We start from the raw sequence: 14810 nt of genomic DNA on the forward strand, positions 1-14810 counted from the left end.
AAGCTTCTAGAGTGATTTCATTGTTTATTTACGATTTCATTAATTGACAAATTTCGTGTTTCTTCTTGGCACAGATTCGAACTTGGCCTAGCAATTCAAGATAATCATTCTGACAATGTTTTATTATGAGTTAAGATTTTGCTAAAAATTATCTTCTAGAGGGATAACGGGGTGAGACATGAGGTGTGTATAAGATGTTACATAGTTTTATAGGTTTTGACCTCATTTCATCTAGTTCGTAAAAAGTCATTCTGAAAACAATTAGAATATTTGCGCAGAGTGTAGTAGAATAACATTCGCAAGTCAGTTTTTATAAATGGTCTGTGTCAGACTGGTTGCCACAGCGCAATTGAAATGCATTTATTGTCATAAGTAATTAAAAATATTAAAGAGGATCAAATGCAACCTCGTTACATTTTTTAAGAATTAGGTGTACTGATAACACTATACAAAAGTTTAAAATGGTTACTTGAGGTATCTTGTACGAAATATTTTGCGGATTTAAAAGTGTACTCCACTTAGTTATTCAATATAAAGAACTAAATAATCACGAGTTCGTACATGTTCATATATTTGTATCGAAATGCATTTAAATGAGAACATATACCAATTTAACTCTTATTAGACTGTCATAACATATTTCATGTTTTCGAATCGCTACGTTATCCGCAATTTACAGTACCTGAAATATTTGACATATCAATACTCACTACACTTATAGAAAAATCATATGGTCCACAATGTTTTAATTTCTGAATTCACGCAATTGATTGCTGAAAGTTTAATATAACTAATTTAAAAAATGGCATCTTCAAAATGTTATTTTATACCTATTAAATAACTTAAACAAATATTTCGGATAATGACAGTTTTGACATTATTATTTTACAAGTATTTGTAATGGGAATGAAACATATTGTACGAGTTCTGCTATACAGTAGTGTGAAAATTAAGTAATTTGGGAGCTTAAAATAAGCATATAATTCCAGATCATATTATAATATAACATAATGATAAATCGTTAAATAAAAAGAATTGCGTAAAGTGCTACTTCTATTTTTGTACAGTTAAATTGCACAATCTGTAGTATTTTCCCCTAAAGAGCACGAGTATGTGAAATAAAATAAATAACTTCGAGAAGAGGAACTATATTTGCATTTTTTTCGTTCAGCAGCATATTCGCTTGTAAAGGTTGTTAAAATATGAAAACAATATTTAACATGTTGTTCTGATATTACAGTACTTTCATAGAGAAGCATCCGTTGTGCCTTATTTTAGCTTCAATTGTCTAGTTACTACAAGGCTGCAATTATTATATATTAAGGCGCTTAACGAATTAAATATGCCCTCTGTAATTTGATTTCCAAGTAAACAGCGTAAAGCGAATTCACGGAACAACGGATAGTGGTGTGTGCTATCTATAACTTTGTTTAAAGAAAGTTTAAAGTGGCCACAAAGCACATATCCTTCTGTTTGTGTCACTATGTCATAGATTGGTTGTTGGTCGTGCACGTTTTGAATTATTATTTGTATGTTTAAAGGCGGCGATCTAAACTTTGTTCATGTTTGCATGTTTGTTGTGTACTTGTTTGTCTTCTTAGTGCATTAGTCTTGTGTCTCACTGGTTGGCGATTGCTCATTGTCATTAATAAATTTCCACATAAAATAGTATAATAGTTTGGGGCTGTCTGGGCCCGTATTCACCAACCGATTCTTAGACTTAAGAATAAAGAATAGACTTAGAACCAAGAAAAATGTGTTCAGTGTTTGAATATATACAGGCCTCCACTGGTGATTATTTCATTTACAAAATGTTCTATATGAAGAATAATATAGATAGAGATGTTTACTGCAGAGTTTGACTCAAAATTAAAGATATTCTTGAATATTCTAATTTAAAGAATTTTCTTTATTCTTAGACTTAAGTCTAAGAATTGTTTGGTGAATACGGGCCCTGGTCACAGTGCATGGTACACGCGCTTCTCAATTTGGTGACCAGGGTTCAATCAGCCCTTCGGCGCATGTTAGCTTTGTAAATGATCGCCATACCTGAGAGGTAAGGTTTCCCACGGGTACTGCGCCCCCCCCCCATCTCCCACACACAAAAAAAAGTATAAGAACATACGCTCTTTTGTTTCTGTTAACGCCGTTCGGGAAATTTAATCATAACGTTGGCGCGAAATATATATATATATATATATATATATATATATATATATACGCATCCGACGTCATACGTTGGCGCGAAATATATATATATACGCATCCGACGTCATTTATCCATTGTTATTCTACGTAAATATCTGTAAAGTTTAAATTGTTTTAAGAGTGTGGCATTTTGTGTATGGAAGAATTAATATCGGTAAATATATTATTGGTACTTATATTGTATATGTATTTCTGTATGTATTATCATTATTATTACATACGCGCAATCGTTTGAATTATTTATTTAAATACTATGTTAATAATTTGGTATGTTTGACTGTATATATTATAAATGTATTGTATTTATTTTTAGAGAATCGTCAGCAAATAAAAATAATGACGCATATCTCGTGCCTCCGTATTGAACTGGCCAACTCTTAACAATTCTCGATAATTGTCCGTGCAACATGGAAGAAACAGAAACCACAATGGACTTTGTAGACAGTAAAAGGAAACGGTCAACGCAAAAGGCGTTGATGACGAAATTATACAATGAACTTGAGAAAAACATGATTTCGCGTGATAACATAGATCACGTGAAAGTTTTATTCCAGAAGCTTTGCGAGAGATTTGAACAGTTCAAAAATGCTCATCTCCAATGTTTAGATTTGTGCTCAGTGCCGGATGTGGCTGAAAATTTGGAACTGACGTATGAATATTGCCTACAGAACTTTGTTGAATTCCGGGAGCGGTTTTCCCAGTGGACAGCAACTGACGAGAAAACACCGGAAGAGGATGACGCGTGTTCCGTGGCAAGCCGGATAAGTTCGGCGTCGTCAGGGTCAGCCATATCGGAACTCCGGAAAGCGAAGGCTAAACGCTTAGTACTCGAGCATAAGCTCAAGAAAATGAAGGAGAGGCATGAATTTGAGTTAGCAAGCAAGGAGCTCAAATTGAAGAAACAGATGTTTGACACGCAGTGCGAGCTGGAGGAAGCGGCCCTAGAGGAATCCGTGTGGAGGGAGGCAGACTGCGACAAGTCTGGGACTAAGACCGATGATGAGGACCGTGCCGCGATTAACCTATCCAGTCTGGCACCGAGATCTGCAACCGAGTATCCGGGACCTGATGTGCACGCGGACGGTGGACGGGCGGGCGTTTTATCGACCGGAAGTGTAGGTGTTTCGGACTAATCTGCGCGCACGAGTGTGACGCGCAAGAGTGTGACAAACCCGATGGCAAAAGCGTCTACATCCGGGGACCATGGCCAGCGTGACTTACGGTCGACACAGCAGTCTGCGCACAACAACTCAGCACTAGCGGTACATTCTACTAGCGACATCAGCGGTAAGGTTTCTACGCAAAACATAGACAGTGCATTTCATAGACTGGCTAATACATTACAAGAAGGCTTTAATTTGCCTAAACCTGAACTGTTGACATTTAGTGGCAGATCTATTGATTATTGCAAGTTTATTAAGAATTTTGAAACAAATGTAGAATGTAAAGTGTATGATGATAGGCTTAGATTGAGCTACCTTATACAGTACTGTGTGGGTGAGGCCAAATGTAGTATTGAAGATTGTGTTTTGTTAGAACCTACTGAGGGATATAGACGTGCGAGAGATATTTTGCAATTTCGTTACGGCAAACCGCATGTCATTTCTAGGTCTTACATCGATAAGCTTGTGCATGGTCCTCAGATTAAGGCCTCAGACGTTGAGGCACTTTCAATGCTAGCGTTGGACATGCAAAAATGTGAGATAACTCTTTCTCAACTAGGTTTCGCCTCAGATATTGACAACTCAGAAAACCTTAGACGCATTGTTAGACGCTTGCCCATGCATATGAGAACACGATGGGTTGATATAGCACATGACATAAATGTTAAATCAGACAGAGAGCCAAAATTTTCTGATTTAGTTTGCTGTGTCAACAAAATGTCACAGACTGCTAGTTCAATGTATGCTACCGATATTGTTAGAGACAACCAATCACGTAGCAGTGGTCATGATACACATGTAAAGTCTGACAGCTTTGTAAACACAAAGGTCACAACTCTTACAACGCATACGGGTAGCGAGTGTGCGAAATTTGAGCGCAAATGCATTTGTTGTTCTGGTAAATGCAAAGAATTGGGTGACTGTAAAGTATATATTGACATGCCATTAAGTGAGAGGCGGAAGTTTGTTGCCATACGTAAACTATGTTTCAATTGTCTTAAAGGAAGACACATGTCTGTAAGTTGTTAAATGTCCAAACAATGCAATGTTCCTGAGTGTCAAGGTAAACACCATTCATTATTACATTGTTGGGTAAAGCCCGAGTCCGACCGCACTGCTTTTCAGCCGTCCGTCAATTGGGCATCTACAAAAGATTCGTTGCTAAAGGCATATTTGGGTATCATACCTGTGAAAGTTACCGTAATGAACGGCAACACATGCGAGACTTACGCTCTAATAGATGATGGCGCAGATAAATCGTTGTGCGATGAGCGGCTTTTAAAAAAGCTAGGGCAGCCAGGGAAACCAGTAGGTTTCAAGATAACGACAGTAAACTCTTCTGGAAGTTCCGTTTCCAGCTCAGAAGTGAATCTCCGTGTTCAGTCAGCTTCCGGAAGTGACGTACTGGATTTAAAGAAGGTCTTGTCTGTGAAGAGACTCCCAGTGAACGCCAGATCAGCCGCTACTGCAGAGAGTATACGCCAGTTTCCACACCTAGCCGATATCCACATTCCCCGCTTGATGTCGAGTGACGTAATGCTGCTCATAGGTACAGACGCACCGGAAGCGCACATTCCCATAGAAGTCCGCGCGGGAGATGGTCATCAACCGTATGCAGTCCGGACGCGACTCGAATGGGCAATACGAGGGCCACTTCCAGCAGAAGACAGCCTTAATGACGTCAACATCAACTTTGGACACTCTAGTGACGTCATTTTGCAACAACAACTAGAAAGAATGTGGACCGCAGATTTCAACGATGTAATGCACTGTGCTAAATCTTCAATGGCGTTAGAAGATATGAAGGCTATGAAAATAATGGAATCCTCACTTGCGCATGAAGACGGACATTACGTGATGGGACTTCCATGGCGAGATGATGAAGTGTCCATGCCAAACAATATTGTGCTGGCACATATTCGTTTACAACAACTTAAGAAGAAACTCTCGCGGGAGCCTATGCTTCACGAGAAATATACCGCGACTGTTAGCGATTATATCGAAAAAGGCTACGCGAAAGAAATACCGCATGGCGAGACAACAGATCTCACATGGTACTTGTCGCACCATCCGGTCACCAATGACAACAAACCTGGGAAAGTACGTGTAGTATTTGATTGTGCTGCTAAATTCAAGGGCGTGTCACTGAATAGTAAATTGCTTCAAGGTCCTGACTTAAAAAAAGAGTCTAGTGGGCGTGCTGATACGTTTCCGACAAGAGAATGTGGTCTTAATGGCAGATATAGAAGCTATGTTTCACCAGGTGCGCGTATGCGACAAAGACTGTGATGCTCTTCGCTTTCTATGGTGGCCTGGTGGTGACATGACAAAATCTCCAAAGTCGTACTGCATGCAAGTTCACCTGTTTGGGGCGACGTCGTCGCCGAGCTGTGCGGCATATGCGTTAAAACGAACTGCATCAGACAACGCTGGAATGTATGATGAAGAAGTTATATCGACAGTTCACAGAAATTTTTATGTCGATGACTGTTTGAAGTCCGTAGGATCAGAAGAGGCAGCTGTTTAACTTGCTACAGAGTTGCAGTCCCTTATGAAGCGTGGCGGCTTCCGGTTGACCAAGTGGCTGAGCAACAGTAGAAAGGTTCTCGATGCTATACCGGAAACGGAACGTGCTCCTTCAGTCGTCAAACTTGAACTCGGGGATTCGCTACCAAACGATCGTGCTTTGGGCGTTTTATGGAACGTAAATGATGATACGATTAATTTCAAGGTGAAATTAGAGGACAGGCCTGTCACAAGAAGAGGTATGCTTTCGATAGTAAGTTCGATATAACACCCTCTTGGATTGGTTTCTCCGGTCACGTTGCGAGCAAAGGCAATTTTACAGAGCCTATGCAGAGAGAAGATCGGTTGGGATGATGTCGTGCCGAAGATATCCGGAAACGAGTGGCGGCGGTGGCTTTCAAGTCTACACCATCTGGAAAACGTCGCCGTAAAACGTTGTTTACGACCCAACAACACTGGAAAAGTAAAAGATTTGCAAGTTCATGTCTTCAGTGACGGTTCCGAGTTGGGCTACGGCGCATGCGCATACCTGCGTTTAGTAGATGAAAACGACTGTGTTTCATGTGCCCTTGTCCTCGGTAAAGCACGACTGGCTCCTATTAAGCAGATGTCAATACCACGCCTTGAGCTGTCAGGGGCCGTAACTGCATGTCGGTTGAGCTCGATGATCTCAAGTGAACTTGATTTGAGGATTGATAGGACAGTATACTGGACTGATTCGACAATAGTACTTGGATACATCAGAAATGTATCCAAACGATTTAAGACATTCGTTGGGAACCGGCTTAGTATTACACATGAAATAAGTTCAGTACAACAATGGCGCCATGTTGACTCCGGTTCGAATCCCGCTGACATTGCTTCAAGGGGAATTGACGCCAACGATACAGATGGGCTTCAGAAATGGTTTAATGGCCCTGCGTTTTTGCGTCGTGATCCGTCGTCATGGCCGGTATGCCCCACAGTGCACGACGTGAGCGGCGATGACATTGAAGTGAAGAGAGAAGCTGTCATCAACCATACATCGACTGTATTAGGAATAGATGCAATGACGGTTCGCTACTCAAACTGGACAAAGTTACAACGGGCAGTTGCATGGCTATTAAGGTTCAAGTCATATTGCAGAAAACGCTACCTCAACCATGACGTAGAAGTACGCACGTTCGACTTAAACGTGATAGAAGTCCGTAATGCCGAACGGGCAATACTACAGTATGTGCAGAGGACACATTTCGCGGAGAAACTCACATCTATGAAAATGGGCAATCCGGTTAAAACCGACAGTCAGTTAGCTTCGTTAAATCCGGTGCTGCATAACGGGTACATCCGGGTCGGTGGCAGACAACAACAGGCCAATGCTGACAATTACCCCATTGTCCTTCCTAGTAAGCAGTGCATTACAAGGCTCATCATTTGGCATTATCACAAGCTAAATGGTCACGTCGGTGTCCAGCAGGTGCTCGCCTCGTCACGGGAAAGATTTTGGATATTACGCGGTCCAAGTACAGTAAAAAATGTACTTAAGGACTGCTTTGTTTGTAAAAAGCAACACAGTCCATTGCTTACCCAACAGATGGGTTCGCTACTTCCGAAACAGACGACTCCAGAAAATCCACCATTCACTTCTGTAGGAGTTGACTTCTTTGGACCGCTCAATGTGAAACATGGCCGATCACACTTAAAGAAATACGGATGCCTATTCACGTGTTTAACTACTCGCGCAATTCACATTGAAGTTGCGCATAGTCTGACAACTAACTCGTTCGTTGCAGCCTTTCAACGGTTTACAAGCCGACGTGGGATTCCGAACAAGGTATTTAGCGACAACGGAACGAATATCGTTAGAGGCGATAGAGAATTACGTGAGGCATTTACTGAGTGGAACCAGTCGACCATCAATGAATACATGTTACAACATCACATTGAATGGCAGTTCAACCCTCCTTATGGTAGTCATAGGGGCGGTGTCTGGGAGCGGCTTATACGATCGACTCGAAGCATTCTGAAGGCTACTGCTCAGGAGCAACTACTTACAGATGAAAAGCTGTTAACATTGATGGGCGAAGCAGAGCGAATTCTTAACGATAGATCTATCACGCGTGTGAGTAATGACCCAAAAGACCCACCGGCCCTTACACCTAACATGCTTCTGCTCATGAGATCGAATGCCTGCCTTCCGAGAGGGATATTCAAGAAGGAAGATTCTTACTCAGTACGTTGGTGGAAACAGATTCATTACCTGGCAGATGTATTCTGGCGACGCTGGATACGGGAATACTTACCTCTACTGCAAATAAGACAAAAATGGCAGAGAGAACGAACAGATCTTCGCGAATGAGATGTAGTGCTTGTTGCCGAAGACAACGTACGGAGGGGACAGTGGCCTCTGGGACGGGTTGTCAAGGTCATTCCTGGAAGGGATGGGCACGTGCGTAGCTGTGTAGTTCGGACTCGGGGTTCCCAATCAGTGAAACCTATTACTAAACTGTGCTTGTTAGAGACTGCGATCAATGGCTCTATATAATTTTACAATCCTGAACTAGGGTTCTTATGTATGCATTTTTTAAATGACTCATGACTCGCGGTTATTGAACCCTTGACTAAATTTTAGTTTAAAGGTTATGTATTTCATGTAATTTATGTAAATTGTATAACAATTTTAACATTGACACATTAAATTGATAATACTTGTATAAGTCACTTTAAAATCGAGTGAATCGTTATATACAATTAAAGACTTTTTTATTTTATCATCTGATATAGAGTGTCGATTTAATTTCTTTCAACGATGATGGAATTGTTCGTCACAGTTATGTTTGTTGTGCAACTGTTACAATTGACATAAAATATGCATTAATGAGTCAATGTGTATCATTAATAATAACTTTAAGTATATAATACTCACCTGTCCAGTTTTTAATGATGCGGTATGAATGTTATATGTGCATATGTGATGATTTCATACATGATAATTATAGTTAATGATGTAACATATAACTATGTTCTTTATTCAGATTATTAATGGTGAAAAGAAAGGAGATAATGCTAGCAAACTTATTTCGTTGTGAATGAAATTACCTATTATTGCATATGTTTGTACTTATTCTTATCACATATTATGATTTTTTTAATGATAAGTATATTAACTTACTGAAATTATTTTCAGACTTAAGTTTAATTGGCTTATCGTACGCATGACTGTTTTGGGTTTCCCCTGGTAAAATATTGTTTACCTTGTCAGTGTCATAGTGAGTAATGCTTATCTGCTTTAGGCAGACTGTATATATATTTGTGTTTCAATTAGTATAGCTAATTGAATTTTAATTGATATTTAATTGACATTTAGATGTCTCTTGTTTCAAAGATTACAGTTCACTATGCATGATATGTGATGAAATACTGAGATATTTCATTGTGGGGAGTATAAGAACCTACGCTCTTATGGTTCTGTTAACGCCGTTCGGGAAATTTAATCATAACGTTGGCGCGAAATATATATATATATACGCATCCGACGTCATACGTTGGCGATATATATATATATATACGCATCCGACGTCATTTATCCATTGTTATTCTACGTAAATATCTGTTAAGTTTAAATTGTTTTAAGAGTGTGGCATTTTGTGTATGGAAGAATTAATATCGGTAAATATATTGTTGGTACTTATATTGTATATGTATTTCTGTATGTATTATCATTATTATTACATACGCGCAATCGTTTGAATTATTTATTTAAATATTATGTTAATAATTTGGTATGTTTGACTGTATATATTATAAATGTATTGTATTTATTTTGAGAGAATCGTCAGCAAATAAAAATAATGACGCATATCTCGTGCCTTCGTATTGAACTGGCTAACTCTTAACACAAAGTGTTCGTAAGTTTAGTGAAAGTTAATTAAGCAGGAATGGTAGACAATGCTATGTGTCCTCGCATAATGCAGCATCGTGCGCGGTTGAATCTTATACACTTCTATAATAACACACATGCGCGCACACACGCACTAGGCACACACGCACACACACTTACATACTTACACATACACACACAGCTGGTGAAGCTGAAATGTTATTTTGTGTTTAAATATAAATATAATCATGTGCAGTCTCATGTAAGACCAAAGAAACATTCCTCGTTATTACATCCATGTTAATATAAGGAGACATATAGTGAAAACTATTGATACATACCATTAGAAGCTTCCAAATTTAAACTTAAAAAACAAAACAAAACAAAAACAACAAATTAGTATTTACAAACAAAATCAACTGTATACAAATAACAATATAATAAAATTATTTTCTAGTTAATTTCAAACAACGCTGTGTGTTCGTCTATTACAAAAACAAGTATTAAACATTGTTCGCTGATCTCGCGCGCACGAGATACAACATTTAGCGATCAGAGAAATATTGTGTTCATACCACCATTTTTAAATTAGAATCTCGCACAGCATGAACTTTGTCATTAAAATTAAACATTTTAATCCTATTAAAATGAGCCCATTTTACGAACGATAACTGTGTGAGTTCAATTCCCAAACCATTGCAGTGGTTACCTCCCAATCGGTTTCCTGTACGGAAATTAGTAAAATGTAACCTTTAATCGAATACCAGTTTTCGGTTCCCTCAAACTCTGACACAAATGTGCGCTTTAAACCACGCAAGCTGGTGTAGCCGGACCACAAAAAAACGAACCTTTCGATCGTATCGTACGTCAGCTTATTTACAAAATGGACCTTTTAGAGCGTACGCGCTCCGTGTTTTGGAGTGAATGGTTTTGGTTTCCACCGAATGCTTCGTGGAGTTTGTTAGAAAATAAGCCAGGAAGTGATATTTACTATCCACAGACTAGTGATCTTTTTGTTTCGTTTGGAGTTGCAATCGGACTTTATTTGTTCCGGTTATTTTATGAAAAGTAGGTCACATGAATCACACCACCATCCCTACACGGTTACATTGTTTGCTCATCACTTGATTAATTTACCATGATATAAAAGTATTTCATTTGTTTACGCTAATATTAAATATTCAAGTATTTTCAACTATTTTGACAATCTTTAAGTATTTTAAAACAAACATTTTTTGGATGTGATGATCAAAAACAATAAACTTGTCTGATTCAAAGATAGTCATCACAAAAGTACCCATTTAATTATTCCTGTATACATACTGGTTGCGTACTATTTGTACATCAACCTGGTGAATTCAGTGATGTATCCTGTAGCATTGTTGATATCCAAAGGTAACTAAAGAATCCTTTACTTTGAATGCTCCCTATTTATCAACCTTTCAGTCATTTACAGGCAAGAAATCAACAGTTAAGTTTAAAATTAAGGTTTGCGGTCATATGCATCACTCAAAGTTTGCAATCCATCTCTGTCCAATTAGGATGTTGCATTGTTTGAATCTGAACGATATGTTTTTTAAAAGTAACTTAGTATAATGTGATGTGCACATTGGAAAGTAAATAATAAAAATCTTTCATCACCATTTGGAAACGGCTATTGCCTAGATGGGAAAAGTAAGAATAAAAGTGTTGAACATTTTACTATCAGGCCATCCTTAAAAATTCTTTTGTTTGGCATAACCTGACCGATCCACTAAAATCGGCCCGACTGATTTTTGTGTGTGTAACTTTCAAAAAAAAATTTTGCTTGCCTAAACTTCTTTCCGCTAAATTTGTCCTTTCCGGTTATTTGCGTCATTAAATTGAATGCTCTTTCAAGGTTATCTAGAATAGCAATGAACAAAACGCGTACCGGTATTTATTTGAGTCCCCTATTTATTTGACATATGCATATGCGATTAATTAGACTTTTAATACAAGTAAACCGTTCTTGTTTTTCTCCTATCCCTTTAATTAAAATACGCTGCTGTCGTTAAGGATAGTTTGGGAGTAAAAAAACAAATTTATTAATTATCCCCATTCAATTTTATTCGGCAATCGGCAGAGATGTGTAATATTATCGCCATATAACTAATTAATTAATTATCAGTCTTTAATTCAGATCGGTAAATATTTGGTAGAAAGATAAAAAGTGGTCAGCTTAGAAATATTTATTGACGGGTATTGTCACGTTTTTGTTTCATTTGCTTATCTCTTTATACGACTTTCCGACCGGTCGCTATTTTGGAGGCAGACGGCGATATTAAATGTGTATTCAAATTATACAACATCTTCGCATGAATGACCCAATATTATCAGATAGCTCCACCCATTCTCACGTTTCATTCGACAACGTCATGTCATGTGTAAGCGAGCTCAATGCTGATTGGCCAGCTACAATGTGCACTTCATTAACAATAAAGTCAAGCAATGTCTAATTGGGTACAGACCGGGTTTCGTTAACTGGTAGAATTGCAAACACTTTCATTGAAACAAAGAGACAAATATAGAAAACCAGTCCGGATTAAAAAGGCGGATGTTTTCAACGAAACTTTACTAGATTTTAGCAATTTAGATTTTTCTTGAGCCAAATTTTCAATAGTTTTGCAAATGACTCAAATGGCGAACGACAGCGCGAGCATTGCGAACGTGATATTATTGGAATAAGCGCTCACTACTACAGGGCTCGCGCTGTCGTTCGCCATTTGCGAAAGTATAGCAAAATTGGCTCTAGAAAAATATAATTTGCAAATATGCTTAAATCTCGTTAAATTTCATTGCAAACATCCGCCATTTTAATCCGGAGTGTTTTTTTTAAACTATTTTTCTCTTTGTTTCCATGAACAAATTGAAGCGCATATGATAGCGGGCCAATCAACATTGAGTTCGCTATCGGGTAATATTGGGTCATTCATGCGCAGATAATGGAATACACAGTTGATATTGTCGTCTGCCTACAATATAATGGCCGATGGCAAAAGTCGTATAAAAAATAAGTAAATGAAAAGAAGCTCTTTATAGAAAAAATAGACTTACGAATACACCTGCGGTGATACAGACGGTGCAGAAAAATCTTTACCATTTTCCTTTCATGAGGCAGAAGACTTGAAGCTTTATTTGATAATTACCTTTCAGTTCGGTACATGTATATGTCGGAGTTCAATATCAGAAAAAAAATATTAAAAAAATAAATAAAATTCCTACCTACCGACCCACCCAAATTTACCTGGGTCAGGTTATGCCAAACAAACAATTTTTTAAGGATGGCCTCATAAATAATATAAATGAATAATGTGCTTGTTGTGTTGCAGTTAATAAATGCAGTCAGTTTCAACAAAAATGACATTTTCTGTGTTGTGTTTACTTCCCAATTCGCCATTGAAACCATTAACCATGTCACATTGTCTGAATTGGATGTAAATAATGCTTTTTACAATGTGTTACTTGTTCTAGAGTAAATTAATGCCCATGGTTGTCTTTGTTTCAGATTTGTTATAACACCTTTTGGTATATACTGTGGAATTAAATTGGATCGACCTCGTAGGGCCCCCCAAAATGATGTCCTTGAGAAGGAATACAAACACAAGAGAAATCCAGACAGCTCACAGATACAGGTAACAGTGTTATATAAGGCCAACAAATGTGTTTGTTTCCAATTTCATCGCCAAAAACCATGCGTCTCTCAAAAAGTTGTAGTCCCAGGACCCTTTTTTGCGAAATAAAATTAAATACGTTACATGTCAGCTTATCACCCCTTAATATTTGAATACCTTAAATACACCCTCGTGTAAAATACCCACCCCTGAGTTTGGTCCAAATTTACCGGTAAAAATTGAAGGTATATTAAAGCCTTTAAAACTTGAATCTAGTAAGAAAGGTCTGGAATTAAATATAACTTTATAACTAGGGACTACAAATGTGTGCAGTGCCCCAGATAAGCTGTGTCTTTCACCCTATTAAAATGTTTAAAAACGCAAAGAAATACAATATAATGCATTTTGAAAATACAACCATTTTTATTTTTACACAAAGTCGGCGAATTTGATGTGTACGATACAATAGCTTTGATCGAAAATGCTTTGCTCATTTTCGGTATTTTCTCTTTTAAATTTTTATGGTAAGGCTGCGACGCTTTCATTCAGCGCCTGAATGATGGAGCAGGAAAACAGTCGAAGCTATTCAAACGCTCTGCGGACTAGATTTCATAGTTAAATAAAGTGGCTGACCAATTATTTATGACAACATACATGCGTTTTCAATCTGACTTAATCCGTCACTCATTGTGCATGTATTTGTAAATTGTCTGTACTTTCAGTTTCTATTATGATGCGAAATAAAAATGTTTAATAGAGGTCTTAAGACGTCTGCAATTGTTGCACCAAAATAAGTCCTTTCGAAGAGCTGCCATAACTATTGGAAGTTCTGCCTAAGGGTGCATTGATTAAATGAACAATTTAAGGGATTTCAAAAGACGCAGAATTCTGCATTTTGACGCGAGCAAATTAAAAATGACTCGTTTTTTTACGCAACCCTTTTTTCTGACGCATCGAAAATTTGACCTGTGCGTCAGTCAATAAGCATCTCGAGTTCCATGGTAATAAATCCCGTTGTGCTTCAAATTGAAATTAATGTTTCAGTATTTGAAACTCGGTCTTTAACTGAGGCAATACCCTGGGCGTTGTTTATCTTATCTCATCTCTTCCAATACACATGTCACCGTCTAAATAGTGCGTGCGCACTAACTGGGTAATTAGCAGCAGTGATTACATGATAATTAATTGACCATCCGATAATTGCAGGTTTTTATGCCCCCCTTCGAAGAAGAGGGGGTATATTGCTTTGCACATGTCGGTCTGTCCACCAGTTGGTTTCCGGATGATAACTCAACAACGCTTGGGCCTAGGATCATGAAACTTCATAGGAACATTGATCATGACTCGCAGATGACCCCTATTGATTTTGAGGTCACTAGGTCAATGGTCATGGTCACAGTGACCCGAAATAGTAAAATGGTT

General features: G+C 38.1%; 2 protein-coding genes across 3 annotated transcripts in view; both read left to right on the forward strand.

The window, feature by feature from the left end:
- The first annotated feature begins 6504 nt into the window (after nt 1-6504).
- LOC127855634 (uncharacterized) lies at nt 6505-8235 on the forward strand. The gene is made up of 2 exons (XM_052391381.1): nt 6505-7658; nt 7689-8235. The coding sequence occupies exons 1-2, from the start codon at nt 6505-6507 to the stop codon at nt 8233-8235; spliced, it is 1701 nt and encodes a 566-aa protein (XP_052247341.1).
- A 2313-nt stretch (nt 8236-10548) lies between these two features.
- The window catches only part of LOC127855635 (ceramide synthase 6-like), a 101683-nt gene continuing 97421 nt past the window's right edge, over nt 10549-14810 (forward strand). Inside the window, exons 1-2 of one of the 2 annotated variants that reach the window (XM_052391382.1) lie at nt 10549-10824; nt 13283-13409. In XM_052391382.1, coding sequence (XP_052247342.1) covers nt 10640-10824; nt 13283-13409 — 312 coding nt within the window. In that variant the 5' untranslated portion in view covers nt 10549-10639. The remainder of the gene's footprint in view (nt 10825-13282; nt 13410-14810) is intronic. The other variant, XM_052391383.1, reaches the window with a different exon arrangement.

The sequence above is a fragment of the Dreissena polymorpha genome, chromosome 13 (assembly GCF_020536995.1).
Source record: "Dreissena polymorpha isolate Duluth1 chromosome 13, UMN_Dpol_1.0, whole genome shotgun sequence".
NCBI lineage: Eukaryota > Metazoa > Mollusca > Bivalvia > Myida > Dreissenidae > Dreissena > Dreissena polymorpha.

Coding starts and splice junctions, on each gene's coding strand:
- LOC127855634 (XM_052391381.1), top strand. CDS start 6,505: ATGTCAATACCACGCCTTGAGCTGTCAGGGGCCGTAACTGCATGTCGG. Junction 7,659..7,688: donor CATAGTCTGACAACTAACTC/GTTCGTTGCAGC, acceptor ACGGTTTACAAG/CCGACGTGGGATTCCGAACA.